This window comes from Lithobates pipiens, unplaced genomic scaffold, assembly GCF_037356315.1.
Source record: "Lithobates pipiens isolate NorthernLeopardFrog02 unplaced genomic scaffold, aLitPip1_a1.2 Scaffold_1, whole genome shotgun sequence".
NCBI classification, from domain to species: Eukaryota; Metazoa; Chordata; class Amphibia; order Anura; family Ranidae; genus Lithobates; species Lithobates pipiens.
This window is the reverse complement of record NW_027507685.1, coordinates 20,018,688-20,045,724: the sequence shown is the minus strand read 5'-3', so window position 1 is coordinate 20,045,724 and position 27,037 is coordinate 20,018,688. Positions and strand designations below refer to the sequence as shown.

The following is a 27,037-nucleotide window of genomic DNA, read 5'->3' as shown; positions in this document are numbered from 1 at the left end:
CGAACCCACCGCGGATACCACCATTATCGTAAACAGGACTGCCCTCCTGTAAAGAGGGATATCTCGGTTGTGGCAGCAGCTGCTGCCGTTACCGAGATATCCCTCTTCAAAGTACCGATGTATATAAACAGGAGGCGATCCTTAAGTAGTTAAAAAAAAAAAAAAAAAAAAAGGAGTCCTGTGTGTTTTTCAGTCGGGTTCAGGTGCAATTTCAAGTAAAACATTTACACCTGAACCGGTGAACAAAACTGCAATGAACCCCTTATAAAAAAAAATAAAATACAGGGAAACCAGGGCCAGACATATGCGAGCCTAAAACCTGTACACAAAAACCTGCTACACTTTGAGGTTTGACCTATATATATATATATATATATAGTTTTGGTAAATCTAAAGACAAAAATCTGCATAGAATCTAACAGTGTGTATGAGGCTTAACAGTGGAGAGTGCAAAAATAATGCCGCTCTGCATAGAAATTAGCTTCCAGTTTTTTTTTTTTTTGTCAAAGCTTAATTGAACAAGCTGAAGTTAGCAGCCGATTGGCTGCCATGCACAGCTGAACCAGATTTTGCACTCCAGTTTTTGTAAGTCAATGCCAAAGTGTATTTAAGAGTGCTTTCACAATGAAAGCGCCGGCCGTTAGCGCTAAAGTGCAGCTCGTTTTAGCCACGCTTTTCAGCGGCTAGCAGGGCACTTTAACCCCTCCCCCCCAAAATAAATGAAGAACTCCCATTTTGCCGCACTTTCAACGTGCTTTTCAGGCGCTACCCACTCATTCCAATGGGTAAGACATTTTGGGAGTGCTAAACACAGCGCTTCTAACCAGCCCCAAAGATGCGGATTGCAGAACTTTTCATAAAGTCCCACAAGCACACCGCCTGAGTGTAAAAAGTCACACTGGAATGAATGTGAGGAGTTTTTCCAGGTGCTTGCTGACTATTTCCAAGCACCTCAGTGTGAAATGGGTCTATATCCTTTGTGGCCATTGAGGAATTAGCTTTCCAGCCCATTCACACCAAACTGCCCATAAAACGCACAGCACTTTTGAGGCGTTAGTGGTGCGCTTTTTTGAAGGTCACGTGACTCAAAAGCTGCTTCAAGGACCATTTGAGGCACTTTTCAGGCGCTTCCTATTCATTTCAATGGAGAGGGGTACATTTGAGAAGCTTTTTTTTAGCGTTCCAAAGATACTGCTTGCAGGAATTTTTTACCCTCCCCACCAGCGCACTGCCCCAGTGTGAAAGCTTTCATCGATTTTAAATGGAAATAGGCTTTCATGAGCTTTTCTGGCGCTTTCTTTTAAAGCGCCAAGGTGCTTGAAAAGCTCCTCACTATGAAAGGGCTCTGAATTTATATTTTCATGAAAGTTTTTTATTTTTGGTAGGGGACTTGCACATACAAAAGAATGTCAAAGGATAGTCAAGAGATTACAATAAAAGGAATCTCCAGCCAGGCAATCTATGTGTAAGATTTCATTGAATAAACCTCAGCTGACTAGCACTGCATATACCGAATACTTCGACAACGGTCTAACAAAAAACAGTATTGCAAAGACTAAAACCTCCAACCTATAAAAGTAGCAGAATTTTATTTACAAAAAAGTTAAAGACAATCGTTCACACAATCTTGTTGCAGTGTATAAAATAAAATAATGTATTTCCAGTACACATCAATACAATATATACAGCACAGTTGCATGGGACTGGACACCGGGGTCAGCCCACCTAAAATGGATATTTCAGTTTTTGGCAGGTACAAAAAAATAAACCACCTAACAATTTGTCATGTATCTTGGTGATGCTACTGAAAAGATCAGTTGTGCTCAAGTTCCTATGTTCAGTCTACCTGCTCGATTTTTTATTTTATGGAGAATGGAGAATGCAACACCCAAAACTCGGTGTAGAAGAGATCTCACTGCTGAAGTATCCAAGACAATTACTGACTAATGCCAGAAAAAAAAAAAAAAAAAATTATATATATATATATATATATATATATATATATATATATATATATATATATATATATATATATATATATATATATATATATATATATATATATATAAAAATTTCCCCAACTAATTGATGGTGCCCTCATGCTCCCAACTAATTTCGAACAACTTTTTTGTCAATGCCTCCACTGTACAGGAACAAATGTGACAAAATTATTCCATCTTTGTCCTTTGATATTTATTTTTTTTTGCTCGCCAAGGACAAAACTGATTGTGAAATTATTCCCATTAAACCATTAGATAAACAAACGTTCTGAGAATGACCATTTTAGAACAAAATGCTATAAGGGCCAGTTCACACCAGATGCAGTTCAGTTTTTTCTGCACCAATACCGTCAGTTCCGGTAATTTTCTGCACCGGAAACTGACTGCATGGTGTGAACTAAAGCCACTGAAATACATGGAAAACAAAGCACACGGAACTGCGTCTGGTGTGAACTGGCCCTCAGTTCCATGCAGTTACGTTTTTTTCTGCACCAATACAGTCAGTTCCGGTCAGTTTCTGGAAACTGACTGCATGGTGTGAACTAGAGCCATTGGAATAAATTGAAAACACTGTGCATGCATTTTCAGTGCAGACAAAAATCGCACAGAACTGAACGGAACTGCATCTGGTGTGAACTGGCACTAGGTGTAAGGCCTGCTTTAATCCACCACAGACAAACAATTTCACAATACAACAAAATTCCCCAACAAAAGTATCATGTGATGCTAAAGAATTTATACATTTGTAGATTTAATGTACACTGTATAAAAAAAAAAAAAAAAAAAAAAAAAAAAAAAAAAAAAAGATAAAATAATAATAATGAATATCCTTTTTATACCCAACCCATATTCTAAGCGGTTAGCTTATAAAATAATTTAAAATGGTTTAAATTTCAGTCGCCAACAATGGATTTCTTTTTTTAATATTATAGTATATTTACAACTTCAAATTTCTTTGCAAATCTTTCCCATTTATTAGGAAATCTTGAAAAGTTGAGTGTGGTACATCTATGAACATAAAAGCTAAAAAATACAGACTTTAACATTAGACCTGTAAGACAGACTGATGCTAGGTATAGAACACAGATTTCAGAACACAAAAAAAAAAAAAAAAAAGGTAACTTTTAAAAGAAAAAGTTTGAAAAATGGTAGTTTATGCTTTTGTAAGCATAAACCATTTTAAGCATTTTCCATTAAAAGTGGAGTTTTAAAGAAGATTTTTCTGTTCATTGCATGCTTGCAGTGGCCTCAAATCTCAAAGATTTCAATACCTAGCAATAGTTCAATATGAGTGGGTACACAGCCACTTGAAATCTTTTTTTGGATAGTCGGCAAATAGTAAGACTGTCTGGTAAGATGAAGACAGCTGAAGACCTGATGATGACACCAATCTGATGAACCTGAACAATCTGCAGTACTGGAGCAGTTCTGTAAAATGTAACAGTGTCTCATTTGTCCTCTTTGACTTTGGTTTTTCTGTACACCATCTCTCTGAAGCTGGACAGGATTTTGTTTTCCCTCTTTCGCCTCTCTTCTTGGTTGAATGACGCCAGCGCCCTCTTCTCATCTGCACTGTAAATCTGGTTCTCCTTACGCAGACGGACAGCTTCCATACGGCGATGTCTGAACACACACAAAACATTGTGTTAGCATATATAAAAGACACAAAAATATTTCCCCAATCTCACCCCCGATAATACTGAGGCACCACAACAGAAATTGTAATTCCAGTGTTAGGCTGCTTTCACACTGAGGCGCTTGACAGCACGCTATAGCGCTACAAATAGCGCCTGCATAGCGCCTGTAAAGAGTCTCGCATCTCATTTCAGTGTGAAAGCCCAAGTGCTTTCACACTGGAGTGGTGAGCTGCCAGGATGCCAAAAAAAATCCTACAAGCTGCATCTTTGAGGCGCTGTAAATACAACGCTCCTACAGCGCCCCTTTTCAATGGTTTCAATGGGCAGCACTGCCGAACCACCGGCATAGTGCCGCTTTTAACCCCTTTTTCAGCTGCTAGCAGGGGTTAAAAGCACCCCGCTGTCAGCCCAAAAACCTCTGCAAAAACAACGCTAAAAATAGCAGCACTTTACTGCCGACGCCCCCAATGCTTCAGTGTAAAAGTAGCCAAAAAGTGGTTCTAAAGACTTAAAGTGAATGTAAACCCACTCATCATTTCTAAGTGACTTCCATAGTGCTGATCTATAAGAATATACAGTTGTGCTCATAAGTTTACATACCCTGGCAGAATTTATGATTTCTTGGCCATTTTTCAGAGAATATGACTGATAACACAAAAACATTTCTTTCACTTGTGGTTAGTGTTTGGCTGAAGCCATTTATTATCAATCAACTGTTTACTCTTTTTAAAATCGTAATGGCAACAGAAACTACCCAAATGACCCTGAACAAAAGTTTACATACCCTGGTGATTATGGCCTGATAATTTGCACACAAGTTGACAGAAAGGAGTTTGAATGGCTATTAAAAAGGAAACCATCCTCACCTGTGATCTGTTTGCTTTTAATGTGTGTGTGTGTGTATAAAAGGTCAATGAGTTTCTAGACTCCTGACAGACCCTTACGTCTTTCATCCAGTGCTGCACTGACATTTCTGGATTCTGAGTTGTGGGGAAAGAAAAAGAATTGGCAAAAGGATCTGCTGGAAAAGGTGGTTGAACTGTATAAAACAGGAAAGGGATATAAAAAGATATCCAAGGAATTGAGAATGCCAACCAGCAGTGTTCAAACTCTAATCAAGAAGTGGAAAATTAGGGTTCTGTTGAAACCAAACCAAGTATCCCGCTTACGACAAACAGCACAGAGACAAGCCTCAAACCTTCTGGCACAAAGTCATTTGGAGTGATGAGACCAAAATTGAGCTTTTTGTCCACAACCATAAAAACGCTAAATTTGGAGAGGAGCCAACAAGGTCGATGATGAAAGGTACGGATATGGATTGCTGATGTTTTGTGTGAGCTACGAAGGCACAGGAAACTTGGCCAAAATTGTTGGCAAGATGAATGCAGTATGTTATCAAAAAATACTGGAGGAACATTTGCATTCATCAGTCAGGAAGCTGCGCACGGGACATACCTGGACATTCCAACATAACAATGATCCAAAACACAAGGCCAAGTCGACCTGTCATTGGATACAGCAGAATAAAGTGAAGGTTCTGGAGTGGTCATCTCAGTCTCCTGACCTCAATATCATTGAGCCACTCTGGGGAGATCTCAAACGGGATACCCTAACGATTAAGCACAAGTTGGATGTGTGAAACGTGTCTACGCGACTAAATATCTGGTGTCCCTGGTGTATCCTGGTGATTTTCAATAAAGGCACGCTATTTTGGAACCTTTGGATGTGCAGCCAGTTCTTTTCCAGGGGAAATTAGAATAGGAGGTTTAGGGCCACTCTGTGCAATTCCATTGCACAGAGCAGGCAAGTATAAAAACATTTTTTGTTATACATTTTTTAAAAGAACATTTACAATCAATTTCAGTTTACCAAAAACAAAACTTCTGCCCTCTTAGTTCTAAAGAGTGCTAAAAACTAAAATTTATGCTGTCTGTAGCCTGATGAACATAGAAACTCACCTGCTTCCACTCATTACATAGCCTGACTTCTCAAAAGAGGCAATTTCATCACTTGTAAGGCCAATTTCACCTCTCCTTGGGATACGCTTTCCAGCTTTAACGTATTCTGCCATCGCAGCACCCTCACCAGGTAGCAAAGCATGTCCATAGCTGTACAGGTGAATATATGCAGTAAAGATAATGAAAAGCAGTTCACATGTACAAACATAACACACAAATATATGCAAATTTCTCTTTGGATGTATATTAGCATATGTACGGAATAGCAAATACATCTAGTTTCCAGTAACGCTAACAAACAGCGTTAAAGCTGAACTTCACCTAAAAAGGTAAGACAACCCAGGAGGCTGTGGGTCCATTGAGAAAGTGAAGCACTACTTCTGCATGCGCAGTGGAAAACTGCCTGCGAAGCACCAGGAAAATCACAGACGGCGGCACCGGAGACCTGAAAGCCAGTAGAGAACTGGCCGGGTGAGGACAGTGCTGGATCCATGGACTTTTAAGAGCATGTTTAATAAAAGAGCTACAATATTTGTAGCTGCTGACTTTTTTTTCTTCTCCGGAGTGAAGTTCCTCTTTAAGAATAGGACTTAAATACACTTACATTCTTACAAATACGTAAAAAAACACTTTGGCAAATGTTGCTCGCACTTCAATCAATCTCTAAAAATAGTATAAACATTGGTACCAAGTGTTGCTGTTTAGGTGTACTAAAAAGGTTTAATCATGGTTTTTACCTAGAGATGAAGGGATAACGTGTCCCTTCAAGTCTCTAGAATAAATCACGATTCATGGATGCCAATATATGATCCAGGCAGTAGGCCATTGTAATACAAGAATTTCAATAGACTTGAATTGTTTCATTAGCAATGTATAGGATGGCTCTATGGTAGGGGTAACTAAAAGTTGTTGAATAGGTCAGGGGTTGGAGGTTCAATTCCCAAGTAATGCAGGTCATGATTGGAGAGGGATTTTTAGAATAAATCAGAGCGTTAGTATTCTAAAGTTACATTTAACCTACATTTAATGAATGGGAATGATAATTGATGTATAAACTAATGTTTTTTTTTTTTTTACGTCATTGAGCGGGTTATATTCAAATCCAGGATGGGATAAGTGGCATATGGGTAGGCAGCTTTTGGGGTTAGGGGGGGATCAAGTATTTGAGGTTGGGAGATGATCTCTAAGTATTACTTTATTAAAATGAAAATTACTTTAGTTTTATTCTAGTTTTGGCTCTTGAATGAATGTCTCTCATATTTCTAATACATTTATCCAAATGTTAAGCTTTGAGGGTATAAGATTGGAACTATTGAATTTGGCATATCTGGGGTTAATATCTCCTCAGTTAATGTATATAAACTGGTGAGTAGAGTTGTGCAGTTTTTGCCCTATGAGGAAGTACGCACATATAAAAAAACCACATCAGTAAACAACTTAGAGCTCCGTTCTGTAAGGGGGGGGGGGGAGGGGATGTGCTGGATTTTGTTTTCATGCAAAGCAGGGAAGAAAATCCAGCACATTCCTTAGTAAAAACGGTATATGAATCAAGGTTAGGTTGATGTGTAGCGCCACTTTTGTCTGTATATTTAGTTTTTTTCCCCTAGATACTATTTTAATTGTTGATGGTTCTTAAAAAGGGGCAGCAACACTTTTTGAATTTAGGGTTTCATTAACCACTTCTCCTTAGGTGGACGTCATATGACATCCTGGAGTTTAAGTGTTTAAATCTGCAGCTGCAGGCATCATGCAGGCATCATGCAGACATCTTTTTCTGCCGGTAATTCCGTCATGTATAAAACAATCATAGCGGCTGTCCAGACCTCGCCCACCCCACCCTTCCGGTGCTTCTACCGGCTCGGCCATGCAATCGGCGAGCCAGAGATTGGATCGGTCAGCGATGGCCGTTTACCATAGAGAATACTGTGGACCAGATGGTCCCGGCAGTCTCTATGACCTTCCGAGGCTGGGCGTGACATTATGGACATCACGCCCAGCCTCGGCAGATGTAAACACTGCTGCTTCCTTGGCTGGGAAGCCAAGATTGATTTTTCTTCAGGTTTCCAGCCTAGAGGTGAGATCTGGGGACTTTTAGACCCCAAATCTTGCTGTAAAGAATACCTGTCATGCCCTATTCCTATTATAAACAGAGGTTTACATTCCATACAATAGGAATAAAAGCGATAAAAAAAATAAAACCCTAGAATAAATAAAACTAAAGCACCCCCGTCCCCACACGCAGAAGTTAACGCATACGTACGTCACGCCCGCTTATGTAAACTGCAATCAAACCACACATGTGAGGTATCGTCATGAATGTTACAGCGAGAGCAATAATTCTAGCCCAGACATTCTCTGTATTTCTAAACCGCTAACCTGTAAAAAAATGTTAAAGCGCCACCTACAGAGACTTAAGTACCGAAGTTTGGCGCCATTCCACGAGTGTGCACAATTTTAAAGCGTGACATGTTAGATATCTATATACTTGGGGGTAACATCTTTCACATCGGGCCAGCATACGTTTTATTATTATTTTTATTTATTTTTTAAATTCATGAAACGAGGGAAAAAAAAAACAAAAAAAAAAACGAGTTTTAAAAATGCCGGTATGGAAGTAGTTCATTTTGCATTTCACATTTTTATACTTGTCCAACACCAAAGTTAAAAACTTTTGTGGTGCATCTTTTATTGTAAGTAATAATTAATTTACACATTTAACGAGACAAAATCAGCTACTTACTCTAATGGCTTATCATCTTGTGACAGATGTGATATCGGAGCTTCAGGTCCAACTAATTCAGCATCATCCAGGATGGTTTCTGAAGACAAAGTCACACACACAAAGATTGTAAACAGTAATGCTAAAACATATCATTTATATTTCAATTTTGGTGCCTTTGTATAACCATGTACCAAGAGTACACATGCCTGGATGTGATTTATAGTTTTAAAATTGACAATAACTATAATTCATAACTATAGTAATGTTATTGGTCTCAGAATTGTGGGAAGATCACAAACACCTTCATGCAAGAGTGCTTTTTAGACCAGCAAGAAAACTGATAAAGTTGGGCTCCAGACAGATCTTAACCACTTGCCAAACGGCTCACGCCGATCTACGTCGGCAAATTGGCCCAGGTGCGCAAAACCACGTACCTCTACATCACTCCGTCAGTGGCAGCTAGCGGGCGCACGCCCTCAATGTCTGCTGGCTGCCCGGGATCGTGGCACAGAGATTGCGATGTAAACAAGGCATTTCCCTGTTCCGAATAGAAACATGACAGGGATCTACTGTTCCCAGTGATCTCTGTCATTTTCTAGTGAGCTCACCCCCCCCCCTACAGTTAGAACACGCTAAGGGAACACAGTTAACGCCTTGATTGCCCCCCAGTGTTTAACCCCTTCCCTGCCATTGACATTAACACAGTAATCAGTGCATTTTTATAGCACTGATCTCTGTATAAAATGTAAATGGTTTTAACCACTTTCAGACCGGACCATTTTGCTGGTAAATGACCAGAGGTCTTTTTACAATTTGGCACTGCGCTGCTTTAACTGGTAATTGCGCGGTCATGCAATGTTGTACCCAAACAAAATTTGCGTCCTTTTCTTCCCACAAATAGAGCTTTCTTTTGATGGTATTTGATTGCCTCTGCGATTTTTATTTTTTGCGATATAAACGTAAAAAGACCGCAAATTTTGAAAAAAAATGATATTTTCTACTTTTTGTTATTAGAAAAATCCAATAAACTCAATTTTAGTCATACATTTAGGCCAGAATGTATTCAGCCACATGTCTTTGGTAAAAAAAAAAGAGTCAATAATTGTATATTTATTGGTTTGCGCAAAAGTTGTCACATCTACAAACTAAGGTACGTTTTCTGGAATTTACGCAGCTTTTAGTTTACGACTGCCTATCTCATTTCTTGAGGTGCTAAAATGGCAGGGCAGTACAAAACCCCCCCAAATGACCCCATTTTGGAAAGTAGACACCCTAAGGAAATTGATAAGTGGCATGTTGAGCCCATTGAATATTTTATTTTTTTGCCTCAAGCGATTGAATAATGACAAAAAAAAAATTTTTATTTTTTTTTTACACAAAGTTGTCACTAAATGATATATTGCTCACACATGCTATGGGCATATGTGAAATGACACCCCAAAATAAATTCTGCTGCTTCTCCTGAGTACGGGGATACCACATATGTGGGACTTTTTGGGAGCCTAGCCGCGTACGGGGCCCCGAAAACCAAGCACTGCCTTCAGGATTTCTAAGGGCGTTACAGTTTTGAAAGCCATAAAATGCCAAGATGGCACAAACCCCCCCCCCCCAAATGACCCCATTTTGGAAAGTAGACACCCCTAAATTTAGCGGTACACTAGTGAGACTAGGTAATAAATGGCGGGTGCCCTGAAACTATAAAAAAAATAACTAACCAACCAGCGTCACCTGTAACAGTTATATGGTGATCACTGGTGAAAGGGTTAACTAGGGGGCAATCAGGGGGCTTTATGCGGTAGTATATGGGGGTCCCTGGCGCTATAAAAAGCTGCGGCGAACCTAAATACCTACCTGCCTAACTAGCGTCACCTGTGACACTAATACAGCGATCAGAAAAACGATCGCTTATTAGGCTGGGTTCACACTGGAGCGATGTGGGAACGCCACGAATGCGCGGCGGGTTCCCGCATCACATGCCTCCCGGCGGCAGTTCACACTGCCCTATGCGAACTGCTGGGAGTGTCAGTGAAATGTTAATGACACCCCCAGATCAGTTCGCATATCGCAGTGCGATCTGCAAACTCGGATCGCATGGTGTGAACACCCATGCGATCCGATTCTGCTGCGGACCAAAAAAAGGGTCCCGTGCGAGTTTGCGGCGGGTGCGACACGAATTCAGCCATACTATCTGTATGGCTGAACTCGAATCGCACAGAGATCGGATGTGATTTGCACTGCAGTGCGGTGCGAATCACATCCGTTCTCATAAACCGCTGCAATGTGAACCCAGCCTTAGTGACACTGGCGACGGGGGGTGATCACGGGGTTAAACCTTTATTGGGGGGGTTAGGGGGGTACCTTAGAACTAAAGGGGGCTAACCCTAACTGCCCTAACAGTTATTACAGTCACAAATGACACCCGCCGGGTGATCAGGGGGTTAAACCTTTATTAGGTAATAAATGGCGGGTGCCCTGAAACTATAAAAAAATAACTAACCAACCAGCGTCACCTGTAACAGTTATATGGTGATCACTGGTGAAAGGGTTAACTAGGGGGAAATCAGGGGGCTTTATGCGGTAGTATATGGGGGTCCCTGGCGCTATAAAAAGCTGCGGCGAACCTAAATACCTACCTGCCTAACTAGCGTCACCTGTGACACTAATACAGCGATCAGAAAAATGATCGCTTATTAGGCTGGGTTCACACTGGAGCGATGCGGGAACGCCACGAATCCGTGGCGGGTTCCCGCATCGCATGCCTCCCGGCGGCAGTTCACACTGCCCTATGCGAACTGCTGGGAGTGTCAGTGAAATGTTAATGACAGCCCCAGATCAGTTCGCATATCGCAGTGCGATCTGCAAACTCGGATCGCATGGTGTGAACACCCATGCGATCCGATTCTGCTGCGGGCCAAAAAAAGGGTCCCGTGCGAATTTGCGGCGGGTGCGGCGGGTGCGACACGAATTCAGCCATACTATCTGTATGGCTGAACTCGAATCGCACAGAGATCGGATGTGATTTGCACTGCAGTGCGGTGCGAATCACATTCGTTCTCATAAACCGCTGCAATGTGAACCCAGCCTTAGTGACACTGGCGACGGGGGGGTGATTACGGGGTTAAACCTTTATTGGGGGGGTTAGGGGGGCACATTAGAACTAAAGGGGGCTAACCCTAACTGCCCTAACAGTTATTACAGTCACAAATGACACCAATGCAAAAAAAAAAAAAAAAAAAAAAAAAAAAAAAGCAATTGGTGTCACTGTGACTGGGGGGGCAGGGGTAATTGGGGGGTGATCGGGGGGTAAAGGGTGGGTGTGAGTGTGCCTGGCATGTTCTACTGTGTAGTGTAGTGCTTGTGCAACTCACCGATGCTCTCTCCTCGGTGCCGGAACGAAAAATACCGACACGGAGGAGAGAATACATCACTTCCTCTCCTGTGTTTACATTACAGGAGAGGAAGTGATGTCACCGGACATTTTCATTCGTCGGGAGCGATCGCGAGGGGGTGGCCATGAATGAATGGCCGTCCCCTCGTCCGGGATCGCTCCCGAACGAATACCGACCGCCGCAGGCACCGGGCGGGGGCCCGATCGGGCCCCCGACCCGCGGGCAGGCAAGGACGTACATGTAAGCCCTTATGCCTGCCCGTGCCATTCTGTCGACGTACATCGTCGTGCGCCGGTCGGCAAGTGGTTAAAATAGTGTCAAAAGTGTCCGATGTGTCTGTCGCAATATCGCAGTCACGATAGAAAAAAAAAAAAAGCCGCCATTGCCAATAAAAAAAAAAAAAAAAAAATGTCATCTATCCCCCATTTTGTAGACGCGATTTCAATTTCAATTTACACTTATTGTGATTTTTTTTTACCAAACAGATGTGGAAAAATACATATTGGCCTAAACTGAGGAAGAAATTTTTAGATTTTTTTGAGGAATATTTAGCATAGCAAAAAGTAAAAAATTGCTTTTTTTTTTTTTTTAAAATGGTCGCTTTTTTTGTTTATAATGCACAAAATAAAAGCCGCAGAGGTGATCAAATACCACCAAAAGAAAAGCTCTATTTGCAGGAAAAAAAAAGAATGTCAATTTTGTTTGGGTACAACGCCGCACAACTGCGCAATTGTCAGTTAAAAGCGATGCAGTGCTGTATCGCAAAAAAGTGCATCGTCAGGAAGAGAGTAAATCCTTCTGGGGCTGAAGTGGTTAAAGACCAACCATTTTTTCTATTACATTAGGTTGTTTTGGTTTGTTTTCTGAAAGTACCCTATTGTGGGGGGGGGGGGGGGGTGGAGATTGAGGACTCTATGAAATTTTTGGGGAATTTTGATAATTCATTAAAATTTTGTTTATAAACCTTTATTTTTTTTGACTCCTAAATATTTGTAAAATATATAGATGTGGTCCTCATACTAAAAAGTTTGGAAGCCCTTGTATAAATTTTTTAGGTCAGGAAATGAAGGACATCTATGCTAAAAGCGTCAATACTTGCACCTTTTTACAGATTTTAAATAGTCCAAGATGGATTCTGTCCAAAAGGGCTTATTAAAGTGAAATTCCAGCCAAAGCCATTTATATAGGTCCAAGTCACCCCCTTCCGTAAAGGAATGGGTGGCGCGGGTTAACCAGATAGCAGGAGGAGCTGATTTGCACCGCACAGGACAGAATTAGAGGTTGATCGATATGCGTTTTTTCTCTGGCCGATGCCGATATTTAGAAATCGGGCCGGCCGATGTAGGATGCCAATTTTTGCAGCTGATATTTTAAGACAAATTTTCTTTTTTGGCAGGCGGCACTGGTTGCCACTGGTAGTTGGCACTGGCAGGTTTCACACTGAGCCAATTTGTCAGTTTCAGTTACACCAGGGCTCGACAAACCCCGGGCGCCAGATCGCATTGGCGACTAGAATTTGTGATCTGGCGCCTGGGGCAGCACAGCGGGGGTATCCTGTCTCCTTCCACCCCCCCCTGGCGTGATCGTGTCGGGCCGCGCCGCCGCCGGCCGGTAATTGAGGCCGCGGCTTTGAGGCCTTCTGTGGTCCTATGTTTAGTTGTGTAATCTGGCGCCATCTAGTGGTGGCTGTTGGTATGACAGCCAGCGATGCTAATGAAGCTTTCACTGCCCACCCATCTCACCTTTACTTAGAATAATAAAAAAAAAAAAAGTGTGTGTGTGTGTGTGTGTGTGTGTATATATATATATGTGTGTGTTTAGGAGTTCTAACAACCTAGAGAATAAAATGGTGGTCGTTGCAATACTGTCTGTCACACCGTATTTGTGCAGCGGACTTACAAGCGCATTTTCGGAGAAAAAGTCTTATTTTTTTAATTAAATATAACAGTAAAGTTGGCCCAATTTTTTTATATTGTGAAAAATAATGTTACACCGAATAAATTGATACCCAACATGTCACGCTTCAAAATTGCGTCCGCTCATGGAATGGCGACAAACTTTTAGCCTTTAAAATCTCCATAGGCGACGTTTAAAAAATTCTACAGGTTGCACGTTTTGGGTTACAGAGGAGGTCTAGGGCTAGAATTATTGCTCTCGCTCTACCGAACGCAGCGATACCTCATGTGTGGTTTGAACACCGCTTTCCTATGCGGGCGCTACTCACGTATGCGTTCGCTTCTGCACGCAAGCTTGGCAGGACAGGGCACATTTAAAACATTTTTTTTTTCTTATTTTAACTTTTTATTTTTTCACGGTGCTTTTAAAAAAAAAAAAAATTGTCACTTTTATTCCTATTACAAGGAATGTAAAAATCCCTTGTAATTGAAAAAAACAGGACAGGTCCTCTTAAATATATGAGATCTGGGGTCAGAGAGACCTCAGATCTCAAATTTACACTAAAATGCAATAAAAAAAAAAAAAAAAAAAAAAAAATTGTCATTTGAAAAAAAAAATAATAATAAAAAAAAAATGTCCCTCTAAGAGCTATGGGCAATGACATGGAGACAGGTGGGGGGGCCGCGCTATCCTCCCCTCACTCGTCTCCATGTCAGGCCAGGGACAGGTCTGGATTGCCGTTACCGACCTGGCTCCTAACTTTTTTAGCTGGCTCCTAGATTCCAAGCAAATTTGTCAAGCCCTGAGTTACACTATATGTAACTGAATGCAGAGACCAGCTGTCAGAATTCAACTTGATGTCGGGGGTGGGCAGGGCCCTGCAGCTATCAAACACCAGCCAATAATTGATCTGCTCAAGAAAGTGGGCGGGGCCACATACACGTAGAGGCCTGCCCAGATCCCATTGGCTGGTGTTTGATATCTGGGTCCCGCCCACCCCCAAAAATCACACTGAATTCTGACAGCTCCTCTCTCTGCATTCAGTTGCAAATCAGTTTCACACACTGAGCACAGAGCAGGTCAGTGTGTGAAACTGTCAGTGGAGTGTGGGGAAGGGAGGTAATCGGATGATTTTTGCACAAAAATCAGCTGATGCCAATTTCTTAAAAAAGGCCAAATATCGGCCGATATATCGGTCGACCTCTAGACAGAACACCTTATTTTTCGGCAACATGGGCACCCTGGCTTGATTATCAAAACTCGCAGCGCTTTCAAGATTACGGAATAACCCTTGAAGGGCACATTAAGGGTTGATATACCTTTCACAACACTAGAGGTCTACTGGGGAGGGTAGTTGGTGGTGATCCCACCCCCTCCTCACATTTTCCTCTTACAGTGCCCTCCTCATTTCCTTCTCCTCACTCTGTCCTTTTTCTCTTTTATTTCCTTTCCCCTCTCTTCCTCTTCTTTTCTCTTTTTATTTTATTCTTGCAAAAAAGAGGTGGAGTCGAGTGCCAACCTAGTAGTCGGACTCTACTCCCAATTCCTGTTTGTTTTATAGTACTTACAGAAGCTATATTGAATACCCTTATTTAAAGTCTCCCATTCCAACATGAATCACACAGGCCTGTAGTACACTGCAGTATATCTTCCTTAAAAGCTTACTCCTTACTAATATAAAAGTTTCCTTATATGGCCTTTTTGTTAACTGTAGGCAGATGCAGCATCGGTTGGCTCCTACTCCCACAAACTTTGCACCCTATGCCTCACCTTAGTTGGAACCATGTACTTGTACCTTGGTTATATGCATTATGGTACTATTTGTATTATTTCTGAAAAATGTTCAATACATTTTTTGTGGAAAAAAAAAAAAAGCCATTTATATAAGTTTACATTTTACATTTTGGATAGTGTATGAAATCCTCACAACTTCTGAGCTTTTCATAGCCGTTTTGAATTTCCCTTGGGATAAATTTAGTTCAATAATTTGATTGGAGTTACATTTTAAGCAAAAGGACGTCATTTTCATGCCAAAGAGACCTGACTGGGCATCTGAAGTAAAACATACTAGGCAAAAAATTGTTGCTGAAATCAGCACCAAAGTATAAAAACAAAACAAAAAAACAAAAAAAAAAAAAAACACGTACTTCGCTCTACCCAGCTATCTTCCTGCATTTGTTCATCATCGGATTCTTCACTGCTGGAGTCACTTGATTCCTTCCTATTTTTCTTGCTTCTCTTTCCCTTTGATTTCTTCCTGTAAAAAGAAAAAAAATATATAATACATGCTATGTATTTTTTTTATGCAGCGCAATCTGCCACCGTTGTTCCACTCTGGTTAGCCTTGGGGCATATGGAGTTAATTCTCCTAGGGGCGGACATGCGCCTCTCCAGCAGGTTGGGCGTCCTCTATCTACCGAGAGGCTCCCCCTCCCGCTTCCTCGATCCATGGGTTTTCCATGGTGACTGAGGTCTGTTGTGCGTGCAGTCCTGTGGTGACACGCGCGCGCTTTGGGAGCGGCGGACCCGGCAACATCCTTTGGAGTCTGCTGATTTTTGACAGCCTCCGGGTTGGAGGCATATAAGGCGACCGGCAGGCCGCCCTATAGAGAGATGGTATACACCCGGGAATTGTTAGTAGTGCAGCCCACGAAGGTAAGCCCCCTTGGATTGTTGGCTATGTATGGTAGTGCATTATGGGAGACCACCTAGTGACCCAACCTAGGGTCGCTGGACCCTCACCAAAATTAACTGCTTTGTTCTTGTGATCACTGCAGGGCTCACCAGTCAGATAAACTTTGTCCCATAATTCCCCTGGTCCTTGGTATGGGCACAAAGTATTCAACACTAACTCATTGTGTGCGCTCATATTCCCAGGTGTCTTTCTATATATTTCTACAATTACAAGGGTGGGTATATTTTCTTCTTTAATTTCTTAGGCCACCATGTTTGCTCAGGTCATTTCCCTGTTATTTCTTCCTGTGATTATCTTTCAACACTGTTCTAATCCTCTCAGCTTTTGACCCTGTCCTTGTTGTTTCTTTCTTTCTCTCCCCTCTTCCTCTTTTCACCATCCCTGTTTCTTCCCCCCCCCTTTTACTCTTAAAGGTAGGCAACTGGATAAACTGTACAACTCAGTTTAGCAACAAACTGAAATCTTTTAGGTGGAGGGGAGTAAAAAATAAAATAATATGGTTGCCTAAGTGTGCACACCCTTAACCTCTTTCTGACCGCCTCACACAGATATCCTGCGGCAGAAGGGCACATACAGGCATAATCACGTACCTGTACGTTGCCCTTTAAGCGGCGAGTTACGGGTGCTTGCTGGGAGCGGGACAGGCAGGCTCAATGTCCGTGGGGAAAAATGTGATCGTCTCACGGAGAGGAAGAACGGGGAAATGCTAATGTAAACAAGCATTTCCCTGTTCTGCCTAGTGACAGAGCTCAGACCTGAATCCGATTGAAAAATCTGAAGAGGGCTGTGCACAGGAGATGCCCTGGCAATATCACAGATTTGGAGTGGGCAAATATCGCCAAGTCAAGATGTGCCATGCTGATAAACTCATACCCAAAAAGACTGAGTGCCGTAATAAGATCAAAAGGCGCTTCAACATAGTATCAGTTTAAGGGTGTGCAACCACATTTTTGTTTTTTTACTTTCTACCCTCTTCCCCCACCCCCCAAAAGATTTCAGTTCGTTTTTCAATTGAGTTTAACAGTTTCTAGGTCACATTAAAAAAGGTGGAAAAGTTCTAAAATAATTTTTTTTCTAATTTTTTTACATCACAGAAACTTGATATTTTAACAGGGTTGTGTAGACTTTTTATATCGTGTGTATATTATATATATTTTCCAAAATGTTGACAAAACCGAGTTTTATAGAGCATTTGTTTAGCTCATTGCATGAAAGTAAGGTTAAAGCGTTTGTTAACACCCCCCCCCCCCCCCAAAAAATAAAAATAATAATGATCCTGTTCCTTTAAAGCATGTTATACAGCACAGTACTTGCTGTGTATTTTGCCCCCCCCCCCCCACCATCACCTGAAATACCTGGCTGATCCTGCCAGTTTCTACCCTCCCCTCTGTATGCGGACCACAATATATCAGAGCCTCTGAGCCCTGACATCAGTGTCAGTGTACGTGCTTACGTCATACACCACAGCTCTCCTGTCTCCCTCTGTCCTCCTCCCACTCCCTGCCTGTCATCTCTAACTACTGCCAATATGCTCCTCTCCGCACTGCTTCAAAGCGGACTGATCTGTATATCATTCCCTCTGTCAGATAAAAAGCTGTGTCCTAGTGCCTATGCTTTATTATAAAAAAAAAATAAAAAAAAATTCTACTTGTTTTAAACAGTGTCTCCCAGCAATCGGATGACTCCAGGCTCTCAGCTCCTTCCCGGCTGACGCCAGCAGGGGAGTCTCAGCCCTGCCCACTGGAGATATCACACAGAGAGAGCCAAGAGCCTGGAGTAATCTTATGCAACTAGTCTTCTTTTCAGCATGGGCCCTTGCAAATTCTAGGTGGGCTTTACGAGAGACTTCCTTCGTGGACGACACCCACGCATGCCATTCCTCTGCAGTGTACACAGTATTATGTCACGGGAAACAATCACCCCAGTTTGGCTTTTTTCATGTGCAATTTAACAAATCTTGGTTGCAATCAATGGCCCACCTTGGTGGGAGTATTTTGTAGTATAGTGTTGTATAGAAAATGTTGATTCTGAAAGGAAAGTAAAAAAGGTTTTCTGACAAGTCTGTTGGGTGTACTCATTTATCCTGAGCACTGTATATACAGCAAGGGAAAAAAAGTATTTGATCCCCTGCTAATTTTGTACGTTTACTCACCGACAAAAAAATGATCAGTCTATAAATTTTAATGGTAGGTTTATTTTAACAGCGAGATAGAATAACAAAAAATCCAGTAAAATGCATTTCAAAAAAAGTTGCAAATTGATTTGCATTTTAATGAGTGAAATAAGTATTTGATCCCCTAGCAATCAGCAAGATTTCTGGCTCCCAGGTCACTTCTATACAGGCAACAAGCTAAGATAAAAAGCACTCTTAAAGGGAGCGCTCCTAATCTAAGCTTGTTACCTGAATAAAAGTCACTTGTCCACAGAAGCAATCAGATTCCAATCTCTCCACCATGGCCAAGACCAAAGAGCTGTCCAAGGATGTCAGGGACAAGATTGTAGACCTACACAAGTCTGGAGGGGCTACAAGACCATTGCCAAGCAGCTTGGTAAGAGGGTGACAACAGTTGCGATTATTCACAAAATGAAAGAAAGAAACACAAAATAACTGTTAATCTCCCTTGTTCTGGGGCTCCATGCAAAATCTCACCTCGTGGAGTTTCAATGATCACGAGAACGGTAAGAAATCAGCCCAGAACTTCACAGGAGAATCTTGTCAATGATCTCAAGGCAGCTGGGACCATAGTTACCAAGAAAACAATTGGCAACACCCTACATCTTGAAGGACTGAAATCTTGCAGCGCCCGCGAGGTCCCCCTGCTCAAGAAAGCACATGTACAGACCCGTCAGAAGTTTTCTAATGAACATCTGAATGATTCAGAGAACTGGGTGAAAGTGTTGTGGTCAGATTAGACCAAAAAAAATCAAGCTCTTTGGCATCAATGCAACACGACATGTTTGGAGGAGGAAGAATGCTGCCTATGACCCCAAGAACACCATCCCCACCGTCAAGCATGGAGGTGGAAACATTATACTTTGGGGGTGTTTTTCTGTTAAGGGGACAGGACAACTTCACCACATCCAAAACGGATGATGGATGGGGTCATGTACCATCAAATCTTGGGTGAGCAACTCCTTCCCTCAGCCAGGGCATTGAAAATGGGTCATGGATGAGTATTCCAGCATGACAATGACCCAAAACACAAAGACCAAGGCAACACAGGAGTGGCTCAAAAAGATGCACATTAAGGTCCTGGAGTGGCCCAGCCAGTCTCCAGACTTTAATCCCATAGAAAATATGTGGAGGGAGCTGAAGGTTCGAGTTACCAAATGTCATCCTAGAATCCTTAATGTCAAAATCTCTCCTGAGATGTGTACAAACTTGGTGGCCAACTACAAGAAACGCCTGAATTCTGTGATTGCAAATAAGCGTTTTGCCACCAAGTACTAAGTCGTGTTTTTCAAAGGGGTCAAATACTTTTTTCACTCTTTAAAATGCCATTCAATTTATAAACTTTTTGAAATGCTATTTTCTGGATATTGTTATTCTGTCTCTCACTGTTAAAATAAACCTACCATTAAAATTATAGACTGATCATTTCTTTTTCAGAGGGCAAAACATACAAAATCAGTAGGGGCTCAAATACTTGGATATATACAGTGAGGGGAAAAAGTATGTGAGGAAGTTCTAAACCAATATAGTAAGTAAATGAATCTCACAGACCTAAAGTAGTGAGGATGCCTACCAGCTGCTTGTTTAAAGTGAAAGCCAGTATCCACATTAGGATCTGTGTTTGACATTCACAAACTGGAAGTGTAGGCTGCTTTAGCGACTTCAAGAACACTGCCTGAAGATGACTACAGCATTAAAAATGTTTGGGGAAAAATTGCTGTAGACCATGCTCTTCACTAGTGCTTATATGCAAAGCCTGTGTGAGCAAGACTTCAATTACTGACCTCCTTCCAAAAATAAAAGCTGTCTGGGTTAACATGCGGTTCCTTGATCTGCAATACATTTTGAGTCACCGACTCACTTGTTCAATGTCATTGCCTCAGCGAGTATTGAATAAATATATCTAGCATGTTCAGGGGTTCAATGGGCTTTCTACGAGCTTCCCTTATGCCAGCCTACTTCAAGCCAAAGATCAAGTTGTTACATGGTAACTACCAAGCAGAGGTCAACTTGTAGTGAAGTCGATCATTAAGTACAATTGTCTGGAATCCCTGGATCACACACTATTTTGGACAATATTATGGATTTATAACCTAAATGGTTGTGCTAAAAAATATTCCTAAACAGTTATTTGTTTCTATATATAGTTCTTTTTAGTGCAACATACTGTCTAGGCACTAGTCTGTTCCACTGTTCTGCTTGAAAACTGTAAAAACTCAATTAAAACAAATAAGTAGACACAGTCACCGATTCTTAGAAATAATTTCGTTATGACTGGATTTTAGCCTGTATTAAACTTTTTGGATGGACTTCCTTTGATGACTGACAGGAGCCCTAATTGCGCACCGGCATACCTTGGACAGCACTAAGCACCGTAGGCTGAGCACTTTTTTGCTGTGCCATAACTTATAGTGAAGATCTGTAATGAGCTAGAGATCAAGAAAAAATAAAATAAAATGTGTATATGGCCCACATGTGGCAGACAAAAATTGCCAAAGGGCTCCTGTGCATGCACCCCCTGCAATACCAGGTTATATACAGGTTTTAGCTCATCTGCCATGGAATAGGCAAGGTGTGTGCAAAGTATGTGTTCTATATTTCTGATCTTTCTCAAGAACCACCTGAAAAAACATTTCAAAAGTTAATTCTGCCTTGATTTCCTGACCTAGTGGTAAATCTCAAACAATTACTATACACCCCTGTCCACTGAGTGTGCCTTTCATAGTCTGAATGGCAATCTCACTAGACAATGGAATGGCAGGCCACAGGATGTACCCTTCAAGTACAGCCCCGGAAACAAAGGAAAAAAAAAAAGTCAGAGAGCAACACAGAAAAGGCACCTTATAAAAAGTGTTTATTTCTAGGCAGAACTTTGAAAAAGAAAGACACTTACTTTCGATGTTTTTTCTTCTTTTTCTTGGATTTCTTTTTTTTACTCTCATCTGCAAAAAAATAAAAAAATAAAAAGAGAGAAAAAAAAAAAAAAACAGGGTTTTCAAAATGCAAAATGAAAATTTTAAAACAAAATAAATCATAGATAAAATAAATTACTTTGGGGGGGGAAAATGGTACAAAGGCCATTTTTTTATTCTGGACATAAAACTCGATTTTCCTCCCATGCCTCTAATCTGCTCTCTTGACCACTTGCCTACAGGGCACTTGGACCCCCTTCATGCCCCGGCCAATTTTCAGCGATGTCACTCTTTGAATAACAATTGCACGGCCATGCAACACTGTACCCAAATTATTATTTTTTTTATAATTTTCTTCACACAGCTAGAGCTTTCTTTTGGTGCTACTTAATCACTGCTGTTTTTTTTGTTTTTAGTAAAAAAAGTTTTAGTTTCTGTCAGTAAATTTTGTAAATAAGTAATTTTTCTCCTTTACTGATGGGCACTGATGAGGAGGCACTAAACTAATACACTGCACTGATAGGTACCACTGATGAGCAGGCACGGATGGACACTGAAAGGCAGCAGTGACTGGCATCACTAATGGGCGCTGATTGGTGGCACGGGGGGGGGGGGGGGCTTTACTGTAATAATATTACATATCTGGCTGTTCCCTGTAGGACATTCTGCTGATCAGTTCTACTCGCTACAAACTCTGTGTCAGTGTGAAGTGATGAGAGACGATCACCGGCACTTCTGTGTTTACATGTGACCAGCTGTGATTGGACACAGCCGATCACATGGTTAAAGAGCCGCATGATCGTCTCTTTACAGAGATCAGGGACGTGTAGTTTCCTATCAACATGGCACGGTCATGATCACCATGCGAGAGCAGCCATTCTGGGGTGACGTCATATGACGTCCACCCAAAACGCGAGCCGCACTGTCCCTCCATCGGGCAGAAAGCAATTAAAGAACTTGTTGAAAGATGATCATCCGATACTTCTTGGAGCATTGGATCCCTGGTCTCTTGTAAAATACTGTAGTTTGTTCTGCCAGCCCCTATGTCACTATAAATGTCCTGTAGAGATATAGGGTCTGACAGATCAACCAGCAGTGCTAAGCAGGGGACCCACCATCCAACACACCTAGATGCCCGAAGATTCAACAGCAAGTTTTAGACCTTTAAGAAAGATTAAAATCAGTGGTGTGGGGACGGCAGGACAGGTGTGTATTCAGTCTTTTCTTTATAGGCTGATCTAACAAACAAGTTTTTATTCCGGCAACAGAGTTGTTTTATGGCTCCCTGAAAGCTCTTGTGGCTGTATATATTACTTCCAATTACTTTGTTCAAAACAACACCCAGTAAATACCTGGTGATCCTGTCAGTCCCCTTCCTGTTTGTTTTTGACCACGCTAAGCACAGAAGCAAATCTGTACCAGCATGGTCAATATGGCAGCATGCTTTCTTCTTGGGAGCTATAAGACACTGCAGTCGCATTGCATGCCTACAGCCCCTTAGTCCGAATACTGCCACCTACCCTAACCCATGATCCAACACATTCCTAAATGCTAGCTTTTGGGTGTAGATGCTGGGGACTGGGGTGTGTGTGTGTGTGTGTGTGTGTGTGTGTGTGTGTGTGTGTGTGCAGAAGTAGAGATCTCACTGGCATGGATACTAGGAAGTGACGTGTACGTGTGTGTGTACGTGTGTGTAAGCAGAGCTCACTGGTCTCTCCTCGGTAATTGTGAAAGCCAATTATTTATTGCAATGTAAATACTATGGATAGATTCATAATTACCGCTGCTTTCCGACTCAGAGTCACTCTCACTTTCATCAGCATGCTTTTTACTTTTCTTTTTTGCTGACTTTTTCTTCTTTTTCTTTTTTCTTTTTTTCTTCCTTTCTTCTACAAATACATATTTAAGGAAAAAGTAACCAAAAACAGATAAACAGGAAAATTTTACAAGTGCAATAATAAGGCAAAACAAAACATGTTTAAGTATCTACCTTCTGAAGTAGAATCAGAGCTACTGGATTTTTTGGATTTTTCTTCGTCTTCTACAGGTGTGTGTTCATCTGAGCTAAATAAATAAATAAATAAATAAATCTCAACACGTATGGCTGGAATGATTTTCATGATCAATATTAGCAACTAAACAAGAAAGAAAATTCAGATATAAACTTACTCAGGTTCTGGAACTTTGGGTGAAAGACCCCAAACTTCTGGAGCTCCTAACTCTCCAATCCTTTCCCTTTCATTTAAACGCCTAAGGGTTAAAACAAAAATGAAAATACAAATTTAGAATGAATAATGCATGTTTTAAAATATATCAAACACTGTGCTACATATAAAAATTGTTAGAGGGTTCTAAATTAAATGTAAACTTCAACAATTAACTTTCTTTTTTTAATTCATGAAACACGCCCTCATTTGGCATCCAGGCAGTGAGGGGAGCGGACTTGATCGTCTCTGCCGCTACCGATGGCTCCAGTAAGCGGCGGAGGTGACCGAAGCCCCCCCCCATAAAAGTGATCTTGCAGTGAATCCGCCGCTGAGACCACTTTTATCTTAAAGAGGACAGTCAGACGTTTTAAAAAGTACTGGGGTTATGGCAACCAGCTGCTGCCATAAAAACAGTATTTAATGTCAAAGTAGCAACGTATAACAATGGTGGCTGGTCCTTAAAGTGGTGTTGCCACCAAAAAATGAAAAGCTGCTTAAAATTAATAAAAAAAATTTTAAAAACATAATTGGCAAAAAAAAAAAAAAAATGTTTTACTCACCTCTAAATACCGGTTGCTAGGGGGTCCCTCGTAGTCTGCCTTCTTCATTGCCCGGGCTGGTGACATCACTTCCCCTTGCGCCGCACATTCACCTGGGACCTGTCACGTGTCCCAGGTGACTGTATGGCGTATCACGGCGCCCTGCGCCGCTCGCGCATGCGCAGTGGGTGCCCGGCTGTGAAGCCACAGCCGGGTGCCCACAGTATGCATGACGGCGCCGCGAGCGGAGCGGGGAACGAGGGGGGGGCTTCGTTCCCCCGCATCGCTGGACCCTGGGGCAGGTAAGTGTCCGATTATTAAAAGCCAGCAGCTGCAGTATTTGTAGCTGCTGACTTTTAATATTTTTTTTTTTTTAAGGGGTACCCCACTTTAAGTAGTTAATCTTGTAAACAAACAATTCCAGAAAACACGCGCTATGGAAGTGGCTAATTAAGCTTTGACAAAAAGAACTTGAAGCCGATTCTGATTTCTAAGCAGAACTTAACCAGATGTTGCAGTTTTAGCAAATCAAACACAATAGGTGAATAGCGTGCAAATGCATTTAAATACTCCAAAAGCTGATGGATGGGTTAATAGCGAACTGAAAAAGCCACTGCACTAATAATCCAAAACAATGCACTTGCATGAGAAGCCAAATAATAAAGCCTGGCAGCCTCTGTGGAAGAAACAAGGAGACGGGGCTCCAATGACTAGTATGCTGTATAGTTTGACAAACAATATCTAATTACATGTACATAACACTGTTTTAGGCCTGGAAAGGGGGTCCTGGATCAGTGGAATGAAATCTGCTTGTGGCCATTTAAGGTGGAGAGTACCAACCAGGATCCTTTACAGCAGTGGTCACCTCTGTCCTCAGGGCCTGCTAACAGGCCAGGTTTTATGTATAACCTTGGGGAGATGCAGACTAGAATACTGCAATCACTGAGCAGCACATGATATCACCGGTGATGTATTTCAGTTATCTTGCACACCTGGTCTGTTAGTGGGCTCTGAGGACAGGGTTGATGATCATTGCTTTACAGGACACCATGCTGCAAACACAATGAGACCCGTTAGACACCATCCACTCCAGCAGATGGAGACGGCACCGCAGCCAGCGTCAGTCTATCTCTATGGTGACTTGTTTCCAGCCATTTAGCCAGCTTCTGTCAGACAAGCATCCTGGAAAACCAGCAGCTGACCAGCTCCTGGTCAGCATTCTCCACCAATGGCAGAGAGTGCTGTAGGGGGGCATCCCCCTATCAGACCACAACAGCTCAGCGGGCGAGACCACGTAACTAACTTCAGATCATTAGTACAGTGGCTTCCACCGGAGCCAACTGTTTTTTTTTTCCATTCAACCCCCTGGGATGAATGTAAAAATAAATAAATAAATAAAAATAAAACACTGATAGCATGATTGTGTGAGGCTTAACTCACATTCCTACACTAGGTACAATTTAGACAGGAGCCAATTAACATACCAGCACGTCTTTGGAGTGTGGGAGGAAACTGGGAATAACAGAAGGAAATTCACACAGGCAGAGGGAGAACATGCAAACTCCGGGCAAGTAGCATCATTGGGATTCAAACCGATCACCCTAGTGCTGCTAGGTGGAAGTGTTAACCAACCATTTAACCACTGCTTTGCCCCATAGGTGGCATTAGAGCTCAGCACTGTGCTGCCACATATCTGTGTAATGCCGGCGTCTTATAGAATAATGCGCCAGATGGGTCTGCTGATGCGCAGGACGCATTGTTACTCCAGCTGATATGTTGATCAGCTGGCGTGACGTCAACACAGCGCATGCACAGATTTCTGAGATATTATCCGACGCTCTGCAAAGCGCAGAGAGGAGAATGTAATTGTCAAATTCAGCAATGCTGTTGCGAGGCGGGTTTTGTGTGTGTTGCGGGGCGAGTTCAGTGTGTTGAACGTCTGGTTTTGGCTGTGTCTATGGGTGGATTGCAACACACACAAAACCCACCCCGCAACAGTCAGGCAGAATCTGACAATTACGTTCTCCGTCAGTGCTTTGCAGAGTGTCGGAAATAATGCCTCCAATGATCTGCACATGCGCTGTGTTGACATCACGCCAGCTGATCGAAATATCAGCTGGAGTGACGTTGTGTCCTGCGCATGCGCAGACCCATCGGAAGCATTATTTGATAGAACACCAGCACTAATAAAACATACAATGTGGTTTTCTACACTCTTCTCATCTGCAGCGTGTGTACTAGCCATGTACAATGTTCTCTACATCCCAGGCATGTCCCTTGTGAGATGAGACGTCAGTGTCCATATGTTAGCTCTCCACTAAACTTACTGATCCCCAGTCTGGGCACCATGACAACTGCAGATCTAAGGAGCACCACTCACCTGGCGATGAAGGCCTCCTGCCTCTGTCGGAGGATCTCCTCCTTCCCCTTGTCATAGTACTCCCCCCATTGTTTACTTGCATGCGGCCTGCTGAACACAGCTCTGTCTCTCGAGTGGCTCCGCCGGTGGCCGTTGCTGACTCCTCTGTCTCTGGACCGAGACCTAACCGTCCTCCTGCCCGGAGAGCCGCTGTCGTGTCGTCTTTTTCGGGGAGAGCCCGGGCTCCGGCTCCGAGAGCGGTGTACAGGAGCCATTCCTGACCCTACGGTAAACGGAACCGGAAATCGACCGACTGGATACGTGTGTCCGCTGTGATACCCGTCCGTGTGATGGGGGCGTGGCTGTGCACTGGTGCTGCGGGTCCCCCGAGTAACAATACATGCGTACAGGCTCAGATTAGATCCTAGTGGTGGGATTTTAGTCTTCTACAGCAATGAGAGAGAATGCAGAAGAAAATTCAATGTGTTTATCGTGAATGTATACTTCAGTCAGTCACTTTTATGTATGTGTTTTATACATTGCTGTTTTC

General features: G+C 42.2%; 1 protein-coding gene across 1 annotated transcript; it reads right to left on the bottom strand.

Moving 5' to 3' along the window:
- Nucleotides 1-2,885: 2,885 nt before the first annotated feature.
- NKAP (NFKB activating protein) lies at nucleotides 2,886-26,830 on the bottom strand. Its single transcript, XM_077481640.1, has 9 exons — nucleotides 26,509-26,830; nucleotides 23,552-23,632; nucleotides 23,373-23,446; nucleotides 23,164-23,271; nucleotides 21,364-21,412; nucleotides 15,750-15,859; nucleotides 8,336-8,414; nucleotides 5,596-5,745; nucleotides 2,886-3,623 (listed from the first exon to the last, which is right to left on the bottom strand). The coding sequence occupies exons 1-9, from the start codon at nucleotides 26,760-26,762 to the stop codon at nucleotides 3,449-3,451; spliced, it is 1,080 nt and encodes a 359-aa protein (XP_077337766.1). The 5' UTR covers nucleotides 26,763-26,830; the 3' UTR covers nucleotides 2,886-3,448.
- Nucleotides 26,831-27,037: the final 207 nt, after the last annotated feature.